This window comes from Oncorhynchus gorbuscha, linkage group LG13, assembly GCF_021184085.1.
Source record: "Oncorhynchus gorbuscha isolate QuinsamMale2020 ecotype Even-year linkage group LG13, OgorEven_v1.0, whole genome shotgun sequence".
Classification (NCBI taxonomy): Eukaryota; Metazoa; Chordata; class Actinopteri; order Salmoniformes; family Salmonidae; genus Oncorhynchus; species Oncorhynchus gorbuscha.
In genome coordinates this window covers 93768662-93784968 of record NC_060185.1, presented here as the reverse complement: position 1 = coordinate 93784968, position 16307 = coordinate 93768662, and the positions used below count along the sequence as shown (strand labels likewise).

At 49.0% G+C, this 16307-nt stretch overlaps 1 protein-coding gene across 7 annotated transcripts in view; it reads left to right on the top strand.

Moving 5' to 3' along the window:
* LOC123993740 (TNFAIP3-interacting protein 1-like) overlaps window positions 1–16307 on the top strand; it is a 39029-nt gene that overhangs the window by 11642 nt on the left and 11080 nt on the right. For 6 of the 7 annotated variants that reach the window (XM_046296182.1, XM_046296179.1, XM_046296181.1 and 3 more), the window contains 10 exons: window positions 2727–2927; window positions 6119–6213; window positions 6659–6806; window positions 8642–8743; window positions 9047–9112; window positions 9812–9943; window positions 14521–14649; window positions 14735–14878; window positions 15780–15905; window positions 16139–16222. In XM_046296182.1, coding sequence (XP_046152138.1) covers window positions 2727–2927; window positions 6119–6213; window positions 6659–6806; window positions 8642–8743; window positions 9047–9112; window positions 9812–9943; window positions 14521–14649; window positions 14735–14878; window positions 15780–15905; window positions 16139–16222 — 1227 coding nt within the window. The remainder of the gene's footprint in view (window positions 1–2726; window positions 2928–6118; window positions 6214–6658; window positions 6807–8641; window positions 8744–9046; window positions 9113–9811; window positions 9944–14520; window positions 14650–14734; window positions 14879–15779; window positions 15906–16138; window positions 16223–16307) is intronic. The other variant, XM_046296178.1, reaches the window with a different exon arrangement.

Here is a 16307-nt window from a genome sequence, read left to right as displayed (position 1 = left end):
TGACAGTCCTGTCAGTAGGGTGGTACGGAGGCTCTGACAGTCCTGTCAGTAGGGTGGTACGGAGGCTCTGACAGTCGTGTCAGTATGGTGGTACGGAGGCTCTGACAGTCGTGTCCTGTCAGTATGGTGGTACGGAGGCTCTGACAGTCGTGTCCTGTCAGTATGGTGGTACGGAGGCTCTTACAGTCCTGTCAGTATGGTGGTACGGAGGCTCTGACAGTCGTGTCCTGTCAGTAGGGTGGTACGGAGGCTCTGACAGTCGTGTCCTGTCAGTATGGTGGTACGGAGGCTCTTACAGTCCTGTGAGTAGGGTGGTACGGAGGCTCTTACAGTCCTGCCCTGTCAGTATGGTGGTACGGCGGCTCTGACAGTCCTGTCCTGTCAGTATGGTGGTACGGAGGCTCTGACAGTCCTGTCCTGTCAGTATGGTGGTACGGAGGCTCTGACAGTCCTGTCCTGTCAGTATGGTGGTACGGAGGCTCTGACAGTCCTGTCCTGTCAGTATGGTGGTACGGAGGCTCTGACAGTCCTGTCCTGTCAGTATGGTGGTACGGAGGCTCTGACAGTCCTGTCCTGTCAGTATGGTGGTACGGAGGCTCTGACAGTCCTGTCCTGTCAGTATGGTGGTACGGAGGCTCTGACAGTCCTGTCCTGTCAGTATGGTGGTACGGAGGCTCTGACAGTCCTGTCCTGTCAGTATGGTGGTACGGAGGCTCTGACAGTCCTGTCCTGTCAGTATGGTGGTACGGAGGCTCTGACAGTCCTGTCCTGTCAGTATGGTGGTACGGAGGCTCTGACAGTCCTGTCAGTATGGTGGTACGGAGGCTCTGACAGTCCTGTCAGTATGGTGGTACGGAGGCTCTGACAGTCCTGTCAGTATGGTGGTACGGAGGCTCTGACAGTCCTGTCAGTATGGTGGTACGGAGGCTCTGACAGTCGTGTCCTGTCAGTATGGTGGTACGGGGGCTCTGACAGTCCTGTCAGTATGGTGGTACGGGGGCTCTGACAGTCCTGTCAGTAGGGTGGTACGGAGGCTCTTACAGTCCTGTCAGTATCCGGGGGCTCTGACAGTCCTGTCAGTATGGTGGTACGGAGGCTCTGACAGTCGTGTCCTGTCAGTATGGTGGTACGGGGCTCTGACAGTCCTGTCAGTATGGTGGTACGGAGGCTCTGACAGTCCTGTCAGTATGGTGGTACGGAGGCTCTGACAGTCGTGTCCTGTCAGTAGGGTGGTACGGAGGCTCTTACAGTCCTGTCCTGTCAGTATGGTGGTACGGAGGCTCTTACAGTCCTGTCAGTATGGTGGTACGGAGGCTCTTACAGTCCTGTCAGTATGGTGGTACGGAGGCTCTTACAGTCCTGTCAGTATGGTGGTACGGGGCTCTGACAGTCCTGTCAGTATGGTGGTACGGAGGCTCTGACAGTCTTGTCCTGTCAGTATGGTGGTACGGAGGCTCTGACAGTCCTGTCCTGTCAGTATGGTGGTACGGGGGTTCTGACAGTCCTGTCAGTATGGTGGTACGGAGGCTCTGACAGTCCTGTCAGTATGGTGGTACGGAGGCTCTGACAGTCCTGTCAGTATAGTGGTACGGAGGCTATGACAGTCCTGTCCTGTCAGTAGGGTGGTACGGGGGCTCTGACAGTCGTGTCCTGTCAGTAGGGTGGTACGGAGGCTCTTACAGTCCTGTCAGTATGGTGGTACGGGGGCTCTGACAGTCCTGTCAGTATGGTGGTACGGAGGCTCTGACAGTCCTGTCAGTATGGTGGTACGGAGGCTCTGACAGTCCTGTCCTGTCAGTATGGTGGTACGGAGGCTCTGACAGTCCTGTCCTGTCAGTATGGTGGTACGGTGGCTCTGACAGTCCAGTCCTGTCAGTATGGTGGTACGGAGGCTCTGACATTCCTGTCCTGTCAGTATGGTGGTACGAAGGCTCTGACAGTCCTGTCCTGTCAGTATGGTGGTACGGAGGCTCTGACAGTCCTGTCCTGTCAGTATGGTGGTACGGTGGCTCTGACAGTCCAGTCCTGTCAGTATGGTGGTACGGAGGCTCTGACATTCCTGTCCTGTCGAAGGCTCTGACAGTCTTGTCCTGTCAGTATGGTGGTACGAAGGCTCTGACAGTCCTGTCAGTATGGTGGTACGGTGGCTCTGACAGTCCTGTCAGTCAGTATGGGAGGCTCTGACAGTCCTGTCAGTATGGTGGTACGGAGGCTCTGACAGTCCTGTCAGTATGGTGGTACGGAGGCTCTGACAGTCCTGTCAGTATGGTGGTACGGAGGCTCTGACAGTCCTGTCAGTATGGTGGTACGGAGGCTCTGACAGTCCTGTCAGTATGGTGGTACGGAGGCTCTGACAGTCCTGTCCTGTCAGTATGGTGGTACGGAGGCTCTGACAGTCCTGTCCTGTCAGTATGGTGGTACGGAGGCTCTGACAGTCCTGTCAGTATGGTGGTACGGTGGCTCTGACAGTCCTGTCAGTATGGTGGTACGGTGGCTCTGACAGTCCTGTCAGTATGGTGGTACGGAGGCTCTGACAGTCCTGTCCTGTCAGTAGGGTGGTACGGTGGCTCTGACAGTCCTGAGTCAGTCTTCTTGGTGTCGGTCTCAGGTCCTCTGTTGTTTTACTATTGTTTATCTCTCTTCTTTGATCTATCTTAATTTCATATTTGTCTAGAAATGTATTGTTTTGGAGTTGCTATATAAATAAAGTTTGATTTGATCTCCAGGCTGGTGCAGGAGCAGGACAGCTTCCTCCGGAGAACCAGGAGTTAACCAGCCAGCTACAGCGTCTAGAAAGCTCCTTCAGTATCTTTGCTGAGGCGTCCAACCCCAACCAGCTCCTAGCCCACCTGGGACGCATGGCCGTCGAGTTCCACCACCTCTCCTCCAAGGTCCAGAAGAACGAGCAGAGGACCTCCCTCCTCCAGGTAACTGACAGGGGAGAGGGGCAGCTTGGGAGAAAGCCAGGCAGGTAGACCAAATGGCTAGGCAGGCAGAGAAGTTAACAGGCTTGTGTCCACACAGGTATATTTTGAAAACTAGAAATTCAGCATGTCACCTGTATAGCGAATAACAATTGTGTGTTTGTCATTCCCGATGCTGAACCAAATGATGTTGCAAAACCATACTCTTCCTGGGGTCCAAATAGGAAACACAACACCTACATATAAAATACAGAATATGCACAATATAATTAAAAATACAATGCATATATATTTTTCAATGTCACGTGACAGTCCCCGTCGTTCCGTGAAGTGTTCTTTTTAATCTGGTTTCAATGCTAACTTGAGTTAACTGGAGTGGCAGAGTTCCATGTCGTCATGGCTCTGTTTACCACTGCCTTTCCCAGCCTTTGTACAGGACCATCTGGCTGCATGGCTTGGTACTGACGAGTGTCCCGAAACAGTGTACCAACTGCTTGAACGGACGGTTTGGTTCCTTCCACATCTCGCACAAAGACCAACAGTGATGCAGGCCATCTCTCCTCAACTTTGAGCCCGGAGAGCTTGACATGCATGCAACTGACATTCGCCCTACATTTACATCGAAGTGCTGATCTGTTCTGGACCGACTGTAATTTTCCTATGTTCTTCTTAGCCATGACCACACAGCTGGGCAGTAGTCCATGACCACACAGCTGGGCAGTAGTCCAGGTGAAACTACACATGACCCCACAGCTGGGCAGTAGTCCAGGTGAAAGCTGGGCAGTAGTCCATGACCACCCCACAACTAGGCAGTAGTCCAGGTGAAACTACACATGACCCCACAGCTGGGCAGTAGTCCAGGTGAAACTACACATGACCCCACAGCTGGGCAGAAGTCCAGGTGAAACTACACATGACCACACAGCTGGGCAGTAGTCCAGGTGAAACTACACATGACCCCACAGCTGGGCAGAAGTGTAGGTGTCTTGTAGGACCTGTCTGGTTAAGTTGGATGACAAGAAGTCAGTAATGCCTTATCATGGACAGACCTTGAGAAACAAGATTATCTGGTCTGATGAAACCAAGGTCTTTGGCCATGAATGCCAAGTGTCACATCTGGAGGAAACCTGGCACTATCCCTACGGTGAAGCATGGTGGTGGCAGCATCATGCCGTGGGGATGTTTCTCAGCAGCAGGGACTAGGAGACTAGTTAGGATCGAGGGAAAGATGAACGGAGAAAAGTACAGAGATGCTTGATTAAAAACTGCTCCAGAGCACTGACTGGGGCGAAGGTTCACCTTCCAACAGGACAATGACCCTAAACACACAGCCAAGACAATGCAGGAGTGGCTACAGGACAAGTCTCTGAATGTCTATGAGTGGACCATCCAGACCCCAGACTTGAACCCAATCGAACATCTCTGGAGAGACCTGAAAATTGCTGTGCAGCGATGCTCCCCATCCAACGTGGCAGAGCTTGAGGATCTGCAGAGAAGAATGGGAGAAACTCTCCAAATACAGGTGTGCCAAGCTTAAGTCTGCCTGTTCCTCCCGCTGAAAATCTTCCCCACAGGACGATGCTGCCACCAACATGTACAACGTGGAAGAAGTCAAGGGGTCAGAATACTTTCAGACGGCCCTGTAATAGGATTTCCATGTCCTCTGCTGCTTATTATGACCGGGAGGACTGGAACGCTACCAAACTCACACCGTCAGTCTCTTAAGCAGTTGGCTATGTTTGAGGTAATCCTTGAAACACTGCGGTTATGGTCACAAATGAGACATTCCTGTCCGAACCCCTTCTGTAGCGCGACATCGGGGCTGTAACGGTCCGAACCCCTTCTGTAGCGCGACAATCGGGGCTGTAACGGTCCGAACCCCTTCTGTAGCGCGACATCGGGGCTGTAACGGTCCGAACCCCTTCTGTAGCGCGACATCGGGGCTGTAACGGTCCGAACCCCTTCTATAGCGCGACATCGGGGCTGTAACGGTCCGAACCCCTTCTGTAGCGCGACATCGGGACTGTAACGGTCCGAACCCCTTCTGTAGCACGACATCGGGGCTGTAACGGTCCGAACCCCTTCTGTAGCGCGACATCGGGGCTGTAATGGTCCGAACCCCTTCTGTAGCGCGACATCGGGGCTGTAACGGTCCGAACCCCTTCTATAGTGCGACATCGGGGCTGTAACGGTCCGAACCCCTTCTGTAGCGCGACATCGGGACTGTACATCGGGGCTGTAACGGTCCGAACCCCTTCTGTAGCGCGACATCGGGGCTGTAACGGTCCGAACCCCTTCTGTAGCGCGACATCGGGGCTGTAACGGTCCGAACCCCTTCTGTAGCACGACATCGGGGCTGTAACGGTCCGAACCCCTTCTGTAGCACGACATCGGGGCTGTAACGGTCCGAACCCCTTCTGTAGCGCGACATCGGGGCTGTAACGGTCCGAACCCCTTCTGTAGCGCGACATCGGGGCTGTAATGGTCCGAACCCCTTCTGTAGCGCGACATCGGGGCTGTAACGGTCTGAACCCCTTCTGTAGCGCGACATTGGGGCTGTAACGGTCCGAACCCCTTCTATAGTGCGACATCGGGGCTGTAACGGTCTGAACCCCTTCTGTAGCGCGACATTGGGGCTGTAACGGTCTGAACCCCTTCTGTAGCGCGACATCGGGGCTGTAATGGTCCGAACCCCTTCTGTAGCGCGACATCGGGGCTGTAACGGTCCGAACCCCTTCTGTAGCGCGACATCGGGGCTGTAATGGTCCGAACCCCTTCTGTAGCACGACATCGGGGCTGTAACGGTCCGAACCCCTTCTGTAGCGCGACATCGGGGCTGTAATGGTCCGAACCCCTTCTGTAGCGCGACATCGGGGCTGTAATGGTCCGAACCCCTTCTGTAGCGCGACATCGGGGCTGTAACGGTCCGAACCCCTTCTGTAGCGCGACATCGGGGCAGAGAGTGAGTGACTATGGTGCCAATATTAAAGTAATTGGCTGGAACAGTGGGGAGAAGGGAGGCCAAAGTCTCTCACCATCGATTTGCCCACGATGAGGATGGTGGATATGATATAATCTGATGGGGAAGGAAGTGGAGGAACCGAACAGGACTGCCTCGCTCAGGGGGAATGGTGTGTGACATGGTACAGGCGGAGAGTACTGTCTCACTAATGCGTGTCCCTCTGTTTGTCTAGACTCTTTGTGAGCAGCTCAGACAAGAGAACAACGAGCTGAGAAAGAAGATGGAGGAAGACCTTCAGTACAGAAACGGAGACTTGGAACTACTGAGGTGAGTTGTATTTTCTGTGGATTCAGTTGGACTTCTTGCTCCCCAGGGGAGAGGAGGCGTTTGAGTTTATTATTGTGAATTTAAACTGAATGTTGACTTTGCTGTTTTCTGCTCCCACGTGAAGTTTAGGACTTTGTTTGAGTTTAAATAAAGGCAATAAACACTTGGTATTCGGTAAACAGTGAGTGGGCTTTTCTTTTTAACGATGAATCTCTGTCCAGTGACTACAGAGCTTCAAGTGAAGTGACAGTTGGTCAAAGTCTATCGTTTTTGATGATTTAGGAATTGCCCTAATATTCTCCCTACCTCAGTGGGGTCTTCCAGAGGATGTCCTGGGGCTCTGCCAAGCTGCACATTACTCTACTAAACACTGGGATATATATTCTGGATGTCTCTGTAACTGCCCAGTAACACTAACCCTGTTTTCACTGTCTGGTCACTGCAGACAGGAGAACCTGAAGCTGAAAGAGCTGGTAACGGGAGCAGGAGAGACCGCGGCAGAGAGCGAGGGGCAGCCAGAAGCCAAAGAAGACGTGGTGAAAGAGGAAACTGCCAGCGTTAGATCCAAGATGGAGGTCAGCACACCACAGAAGGTATGGATATCCTGTGGCAGAATGGATGGAAGGGCACCTGTCTGCTTCAGATGAGTAAAAGCTGGGAGAGAGAGGGGGAAATGGATCAGCATACATGTCTAGGAAGCCACAGCATCATTTCAGGATGTGTGTTGTTACAGTAAATCCTGTAGTTTCCATATTGGGTGTTGTCAGTATGAGTCAGACCATTGCCAGGCATCACAGTAGTGGAGTAGTTAACATGTTTACTTCATCCTCACGTACTGTACAGTAGGAGGATGTGACTGACTTCCCCATTTTCATATCACGTTGTAGTACTTCCAAGTACTACTGTACTGTTGGTGTGTGATATTTCTCATATTGTCTCATTGGTCCGTGTAGAATGTCTGTGAGCGACTTCCCAGGTCTTTCTTGCAATTTTTTAAATAAAAAATATATAGTTTTGTTTTGTTTTATTCAAGACATGTATAAATGGTGATCTGTAGTAGTAGAGTGGGCTCTGTGAAGGATGTTTCATAGCCCTGTCCTGTTGCAGAATGGGCTCTGTGAAGGATGTTTCATAGCCCTGTCCTGTTGCAGAGTGGGCTCTGTGAAGGATGTTTCATAGCCCTGTCCTGTTGCAGAGTGGGCTCTGTGAAGGATGATTCATAGCCCTGTCCTGTTGCAGAGTGGGCTCTGTGAAGGATGTTTCATAGCCCTGTCCTGTTGCAGAGTGGGCTCTGTGAAGGATGTTTCATAGCCCTGTCCTGTTGCAGAGTGGGCTCTGTGAAGGATGTTTCATAGCCCTGTCCTGTTGCAGAGTGGGCTCTGTGAAGGATGTTTCATAGCCCTGTCCTGTTGCAGAGTGGGCTCTGTGAAGGATGTTTCATAGCCCTGTCCTGTTGCAGAGTGGGCTCTGTGAAGGATGTTTCATAGCCCTGTCCTGTTGTAGAGTGGGGTCTGTGAAGGATGTATAGGTAGTTATTAAAGTGTATGCACAGATGATAAGAGTAGCAGCAGTGTAAAAGAGAGAGGGTGGGGCGGAGGCAATGCAAATAGTCTGGGTTGCCTTTTGATTTGGTGTTCAGGGGTCTTATGGTCTTGGGGGCAGAAGCTGTTTAGAAGCCTCTTGGACCTAGACTTGGCACTCCGGTACCACTTGCCTTACGGTAGCAGAGAGAACAGTCTGTGACTGGGGTGGCTGGAGTCTTTGACAATTTTTAGGGCCTTCCTCTGACACCGCCTGGTATAGAGGTCCTGGATGTCAGGAAGCTTGGCCCCGGGGATGTACTGGGCTGTACATACTACCCTCTATAGGGCCTTCCTCTGACACCGCCTGGTATAGAGGTCCTGGATGGCAGGCAGCTTGGCCCTGGGGATGTACTGGGCTGTACATACTACCCTCTATAGGGCCTTCCTCTGACACAGGTCCCGCCTGGTAGGGTCTTCCTCTGACATAGGTCCTGGATGGCAGGCAGCTTGGCCCTGGGGATGAGGGTCCTGGATGGTCCTGGATGGCAGGCAGCTTGGCCCTGGGGATGTACTGGGCTGTACATACTACCCTCTATAGGGCCTTCCTCTGACACCGCCTGGTATAGAGGTCCTGGATGGCAGGCAGCTTTGCCCTGGGGATGTACTGGGCTGTACATATTACCCTCTATAGGGCCTTCCTCTGACACCGCCTGGTATAGAGGTCCTGGATGGCAGGCAGCTTGGCCCTGGGGATGTACTGGGCCGTCTCTTTACAATGTGATTGCTGACATGAAAAAATAAAATAAAAACATTTTGGGAATGTATCAACAAGGGACAAACCAAAAATAGTTTGAGTGCATTGTTCCTTTTTAAAAATCGCCATGTTTTATATCACTAACCTACAGCAGAATGGGAATACCACAGAGAAGGAGAAAGCCCCGGCCAAGCCCTGTGACCCAGAGGCATACGAGAAGAAGATCAAGCTTCTAGAGAAGCAGAGGAAAGATGTGAGTCCCTCTCAACATTACATCAGCTGTCCTCTTTCCACGTGGAAAGGTCTTTGTGAGAGAAAACAAAACATTTCTGGATGCAGATCAAATGACACCCTATTCTCTTTATAGTGCACTACTTTTCACCAGGGTCCATACATAGTAGTGCACTATATAGGAAATAAGGTGCCATTTTGAAACCCCCCTTGCTTAGGTGTCCTGTTTCGTTGTTGGGAAGTCTGTGAAAAATGTATAAATGACATATTGGTTTCAGTCATATTTCCGTTGTGGTAATGATGATGATGATGATGATGATGACAGGTACTGGAAGTGAACAAGCAGTGGGATGTCCAGTGGAACTCGATGAAGTCACAGTTTGAACAGAAGGTTCGTTATCTCACACACACACACACACACACACACACACACACGGAATACAGAAGAGATTATCTGAAAACACTCATAGTAACTTGATGGAAATGACATTAGTGACCCGAGGTACAGTCTTGTTTACACATAGTGACCCGAGGTACAGTCTTGTTTACACATAGTGACCCGAGGTACAGTCTTGTTTACACATAGTGACCCGAGGTACAGTCTTGTTTACACATAGTGACCCGAGGTACAGTCTTGTTTACACATAGTGACCCGAGGTACAGTCTTGTTTACACATAGTGACCCGAGGTACAGTCTTGTTGACTATGCAGTGTTTACACATCATTCGTAAAGTTTTCAGACCCCTTGCCTTATTATTCGTTTGTTTTTGAATCTCCACACTATCCCATAATGACAAAGCAAAAACAGGTTTTTTTTGTGGGGGGGGCAAATGTATAAACAGAAACCTTACATTTTCAGACCTTTTTTTGTACCTTGTCAGCTAGGGGGTTTGAACTTGCAACCTTCCGGTTACTAGTCCAACGCTCTAACCATTAGGCTACCCGGCCGCGCCTGTGTAACTGCATAGACCTGCTCTAACACAGTTTCTCTGCTACTCCAATCATCTCTATATAAAATGTTGACCTGTTTGTCTCATTGAAAAGACACCAATACTCCCCTGTTTTTAAAACTGTTTGAAAAAAACATCAGATCACAGACCTGCGTCAGCGGCTGGCGGACTCCCAGAAGGCCGTGCAGGAGCTGGAGGCGGAGCGAGAACAGAGGCAGCGGGATTACGATAAGAAGTTGCTGCTCGCCAAGTCAAAGATTGAGAACGTACAGGTGAGAACAGACAGAAACCTAGTACAGACCCAACAACGTACAGGTGAGAACAGACAGAAACCTAGTACAGACCCAACAACGTACAGGTGAGAACAGACAGAAACCTAGTACAGACCCAACAACGTACAGGTGAGAACAGACAGAAACCTAGTACAGACCCAACAACGTACAGGTGAGAACAGACAGAAACCTAGTATAGACTCAACAACGTACAGGTGAGAACAGACAGAAACCTAGTATAGACCCAACAACATACAGGTGAGAACAGACAGAAACCTAGTACAGACCCAACAACGTACAGGTGAGAACAGACAGAAACCTAGTACAGACCCAACAACGTACAGGTGAGAACAGACAGAAACCTAGTACAGACCCAACAACGTACAGGTGAGAACAGACAGAAACCTAGTACAGACCCAACAACGTACAGGTGAGAACAGACAGAAACCTAGTATAGACCCAACAATGTTCTCAAGACTTATACAAACACAACAACATTTTGTGTGTGTGTGTGTGTTGGTGAGTGCGGTCCTCACTGCTGTGAACACGTGCGTGTCAGTGTGGAGGAGAACTGCTCCAGCCCACTCAGCCACGGTCCATTGAGTGTCTCACCTGTCTGTTTGTCACAATGACTGTATATGAATGGACTCAATAGTGCATTTGAAGCCAAGGAAGTCATCGATTTATGTCGACATAACATGCACAGATTAAGCTACACCAGGAAGTGACGTTGTGGGCTAGCTCAGTGCTACCCACTCTCATTGATTATCTCAAGTTGAGGGCCGAGCGAGGTATTGCTAGGCTACCAGTAGCAACTGGATTATCCTTGTAACTTCTGTGTGCAGTTATTTTATATATTTATAAAATAATAAAAAACATGATTCTCTCAAGATTGACCACGAATAGCTGTTTTCCCATTCACTATAATGGGGATTCTGTTTTCTGAAAACTATGCCAACAGTACCATGGGAAGGCTGGTAGTTCATGGCTTCAATGAGAAGTGACAGTCACTCTCCCCTGGTCTATCAGCGTCATTTGTTAAACGACTAGCTCCAGTGGTTCTGTCCTTTCATGAATCAGGCTGTTGTTCGTTATCCCTTTTGGATTATAGAATAGCCAATGTCCCCTGGTCTGGCCTTGCAGAACATCGAATTTCAGCTTTTCTGCGATTCACGGGAAGTGACGTAATTTGAGGGTCAAAAAGTGGTTGAAAAATTTGACTTAATGTCTCCAACCTAAGTCAAATCAAATGTATTTATATAGCCCTTCGACTCCGGGATGCTGGCCTTCTAGGCAGAGCTGCAAAGAAAAAACGATATCTCAGACTGGCCAATAAAAATAAAATATTAAGATGGGCAAAAGAGCACTGGACAGAGGAACTCTGCCTAGGAGGCCAGCATCCCGGAGTCGCCTCTTCACTGTTGATGTTGAGACTGGTGTTTTGCGGGTACTATTTAATGAAGCTGGCAGTTGAAAACTTGTGAGGCGTCGGTTTCTCAAACTAGACACTGTAATGTACTTGTCCTCTTGCTCAGTTGTGCACCAGGAGCCTCCCACTCCTCTTTCTATTCTGGTTAGAGACAGTTTGCGCTGTTCTTTTAAGGGAGTAGTACACAGCGTTGTACGAGATCTAGAATTTCTTGGCAATTTCTCACATGAAATTGCCTTCATTTCTCAGAACAAGAATAGACTGACGAGTTTTAGATGAAAATTCTTTGTTTCTGACCATTTTGATTCTGTAATCGAATCAAATTTGATTTGATTTGACCCACACATGCTGTTGCTCCCGATACTCAACTAGTCTAAAGAATTCCAGTTTAATTGCTTCTTTAATCAGAACAACAGTTTTCAGCTGTGCTAACATAATTGCAAAATGGTTTTCAAATGATCAATTAGCCTTTTACAATTATAAACTTGGATTAGTTGACACAACGTGCCATTGGAACACAGGAGTGATGGTTGCTGACAATGGGCCTCTGTACATCTATGTAGATATTCTGTAAAAAAGCTGCCATTTCCAGCTACAATCGTCATTTTCAACATTAACAATGTCTACACTGTATTTCTGATCATTTTGATGTTATTTTAATAGACAAGAAATATGCTTTTCTTTCAAAAACAAGGATATTTCAAAGTGATACCCAGTGCGGTTACGTGCGCGCTTTAGTGCCTTGTTGCAAACAGGAATATATCTTCTTTTTTTTGTAACTTGTAACTGTTGTTGATCCATCCTCATTTTTCTCCAATCACAGCCATTTAAACTCTTCACCTCATGGTGAAATCCTGAGTGGTTTCCTTCCTCTCCGACAACTGAGTTAGGAAGGACTCCTGGATCTTTGTAGTGACTGGGAGTATTGATACACCATCCAAAGTGTAATAAATTCACCTCAAAGGGATATTCAATGTCTCATTTTTTATTTGTCCCTGTCTACCAATAGGAGCCCTTCTTAGCAAGACATTAGAAAACCTCCCTGGTCTTTGTGGTTGAATCACAACTTGACTGAAATCCTTTGCAATTATCTGTATTTGTGGGGTACAGAGATGAGGTAGTCGGTAGAACAATCATGTTAAATACTATTATTGCACACAGAAGCCGTGTAACTTAATTAAGCACACAACTTATTTAGGCTTCTCATAACAAATGTGTTGAATACATTTCAGCTTTTCATATTTCATTTAATTTGTTTAAAAAATAATAATAATAATTCCACTTAGACGTGTGTGTGTGTGTGTGTGTGTGTGTGTGTGTGTGTGTGTGTGTGTGTGTGTGTGTGTGTGTGTGTGTGTGTGTAGGCCAGTGACAACAATCTAAATGTAATACATTTTAAATTCAGGCTGAAACCACAGAATGCGGGACAAGTCAAAAGGTGTGAATACTTCCTGAAGACGGTGTAGGGACAGGTTAAAGTGACTAGGTCAAGATGGATGATAAATGGTAGCAGAAGAGTGGGTGTCGTGTATTATGTAAAGGTGAGGTAAAGTCCAGTGAGTGTACATAGAGCCGTTGCATGAGAGAGCCGTTGCACTTGACTAACTGTTCAGCAGTCTTATGGCTTGGGGGATGGAAGCTGTTCAGCAGTCTTATGGCTTGGGGGATGGAAGCTGTTCAGCAGTCTTATGGCTTGGGGGATGGAAGCTGTTCAGCAGTCTTATGGCTTGGGGGATGGAAGCTGTTCAGCAGTCTTATGGCTTGGGGGATGGAAGCTGTTCAGCAGTCTTATGGCTTGGGGGATGGAAGCTGTTCAGCAGTCTTATGGCTTGGGGGATGGAAGCTGTTCAGCAGTCTTATGGCTTGGGGGGGATGGAAGCTGTTCAGCAGTCTTATGTCTTGGGGGATGGAAGCTGTTCAGCAGTCTTATGTCTTGGGGGATGGAAGCTGTTCAGCAGTCTTATGGCTTGGGGGATGGAAGCTGTTCAGCAGTCTTATGGCTTGGGGGATGGAAGCTGTTCAGCAGTCTTATGTCTTGGGGGATGGAAGCTGTTCAGCAGTCTTATGTCTTGGGGGATGGAAGCTGTTCAGCAGTCTTATGTATTGGGGGATGGAAGCTGTTCAGCAGTCTTATGTCTTGGGGGATGGAAGCTGTTCAGCAGTCTTATGTCTTGGGGGATGGAAGCTGTTCAGCAGTCTTATGTCTTGGGGGATGGAAGCTGTTCAGCAGTCTTATGTCTTGGGGGATGGAAGCTGTTCAGCAGTCTTATGTCTTGGGGGATGGAAGCTGTTCAGCAGTCTTATGTCTTGGGGGATGGAAGCTGTACAGGAGCCTTTTGGTCCCAGACTTGGCGCTCCGGTTCCCGCTTGCTGTGCGGTAGCGGAGCGAACTGGGATGCACGCACTACCCTGTGTAACTCCTTATGATTGGATGCCAAGCGGTTGGCATACCAAGCGGTGATGTAGCAAGTCAAGATGCTCTCAATGTGCAGCTGTAGAACATTTTTTGAGGATCTAATGCCAAATCTTTTCAGCCTCCTGCTGGGGAAGAGGCGTCTTAACGACGGTGTTGTGTTCGGACCATGATAGGTCCCCTTAGTGATGTGGATACCGAGGAACTTCACTTTCGACCCGCTTCACTACTGCCCCGTTGATGTGAATGGGGATGTGCTCCACCCTCCGTTTCCTCTAGTCCACGATCAGCTCCTTTTTGTCTTGCTGACGTTGAGAGATGGTCAACAGACAGGTTTGAGGAAGGGAAAGGAGAAGAGGGGGAGAGTGGGACGAAGGGGTGAAAGGAGGGAGGGAAGAGGAGGTGGTAGCGAGAGGGAGAGAGACAAAGGAGAAAAACGTCAACCCTCTTGACACAGCTTTTCACATTGACTGAAGAAAAGAAGAGAAAAACATCAGCTACTGTGACATTTGACCTTTTTTTCAAAAACATGCCAGGATGATGTTTTCCTATGATCTCATCGTCATTGATAGGTCACCATTAGGTTACCGTCAGGTGAACTTTAACCTGACCAGTCTCTGACACATGGAAGTCGTCTGACTTTCACATCCTTCAGCCTGGGTTTAAACTGTGAATGAGCTCTGAAACAGTGGAGTTGAAGCGAGTTGTGCCAAATGTTGTATGTTGTGTTTTCAGGGGGAGAAGGAGTGTCTGAACTCTGAGACCACAGAGTTGAAGCAGAAGGTTCGTTACCTGCAGGATCAGCTGCTGCCCCTCAGTAAACAGAGAGAGTACCAGGAGAAGGAGATACAACGCCTCAACAGGGTCAGTACTGTGTGTGTGTGTACACTCTGTGTGTGTTGTGTGTGTGTTATCTAACTTACTCTCTCTCCCCCATGCCAACCTTCAGGCTCTAGAGGAGGCCTTGAACCTGCACCCTCCCCCCTCCTCCCAGCAGCCACCGGTCCAGGGCGCCAGCGGTAACCACGGTGATGGGCCTAGTAACTTGAGGAGGCAGGAGCTGCTCACCCAGATAGCAGTGTTAATGGAACAGGTCAGTCAGACACTTTCTGATCTAATTGATCCAGTTCAGTGATTGGCTATATTTCATGGACCAACTGGCATGTGTCTTTACTGACATTTTCAACCTGTCCCTGACAGAGTCTGTAATACCTACATGTTTCAAGCAGACTACCATAGTCTCTGTGCCCAAGAATGTGAAGGTAACCTGCCTAAATGACTACCGCCCCGTAGCACTCACGTCTGTAGCCATGAAATACATGGCTCACAACACCATCATGTCAGAAACCCTAGACCCACTCCACCTATAGGGAGGAGGTCAGAGACCTGGCAGTATGGTGCCAGGACAACAACCTCTCCCTCAACGTGAGCAAGACAAAGGAGCTGATCGTGGACTACAGCAAAAGGAGGACCGAACAACTCCCCCATTCACATCGACAGGGCTGTAGCGCAGTGCCAAGACAGTCATGAAGAGGGCACGACAACGCCTATTCCCCCTCAGGAGATTAAAAAAAATTGGCATGGGTCCTCAAAGTTCTACAGCTGCACCATCAAGAGCATCCTTACTGGTTGCATCACTGCCTGGTATGGCGACTGCTCAGCATCTGACTGTAAGGCGCTACAGAGGGTAGTGCGTACGGCTCAGTACATCACTGGGGCCAAGCTTCCTGCCATTCAGGACCTCTATACTAGGAAGAAACCTGTACCCCTGCACATTGACTCAGTATCCCCTGTGTATATGCCTCGTTATTGTTGGTTTATTTTGTCATTTTCTTAACCAACAATGCACTTCAAGAAATAGAGTTAAGGGCTTGTAAGTAAGCATTTCACGGTAAGGTGTTGTATTCACGTACCTGGTGTCCCAGGTCTTCCGAAAAAAAGTTGAACTCACCAACTTAGTATCCGAGGTAATCATCCTGCATCTACTCTCTCAGGTGAAGATCTTTGAGGAGGACTTCAGGAAAGAGCGGAGCGACAGGGAACGAATGAACGAGGAAAAGGAGGACTTGAGGAGACAGGTGGAAAGGCTGCAGGGTCAGATGACCAACCTCACCAATCAGGTTAGGAGCTGCTTTCTGCTGTGTCCTAAATGGCACCCTATTCCCTATGTAGTGCACAATGCCACGGGCCCTGGTCAAAAGTAGTGTACTGTATAGGGAAGAGGGTGCCACTTGGGACACAGACTGTTTCACAGCACTTTGCATTGAATAGGGAGGTTCTCATCTCCTCCACCTCCCATGTGTGGGTTTTCCTGATGTGTGTTCATAAATTTGAGTCGGTTTGTTCTTCTCAGCTTCACCAGGCCCAGAACGAGTGTCAGAGAGAGAGAACAGAGAGATGCAAGCTGGAGAGACTACAGATGCAGCATCATAAACAGGTACTGTAGTCACCGGGCCCCAGTCCCTTCTAATCTCCCATTATTAACAGATTTAGCTTGGCTTCAAATGGCTGTGGTGTGAACC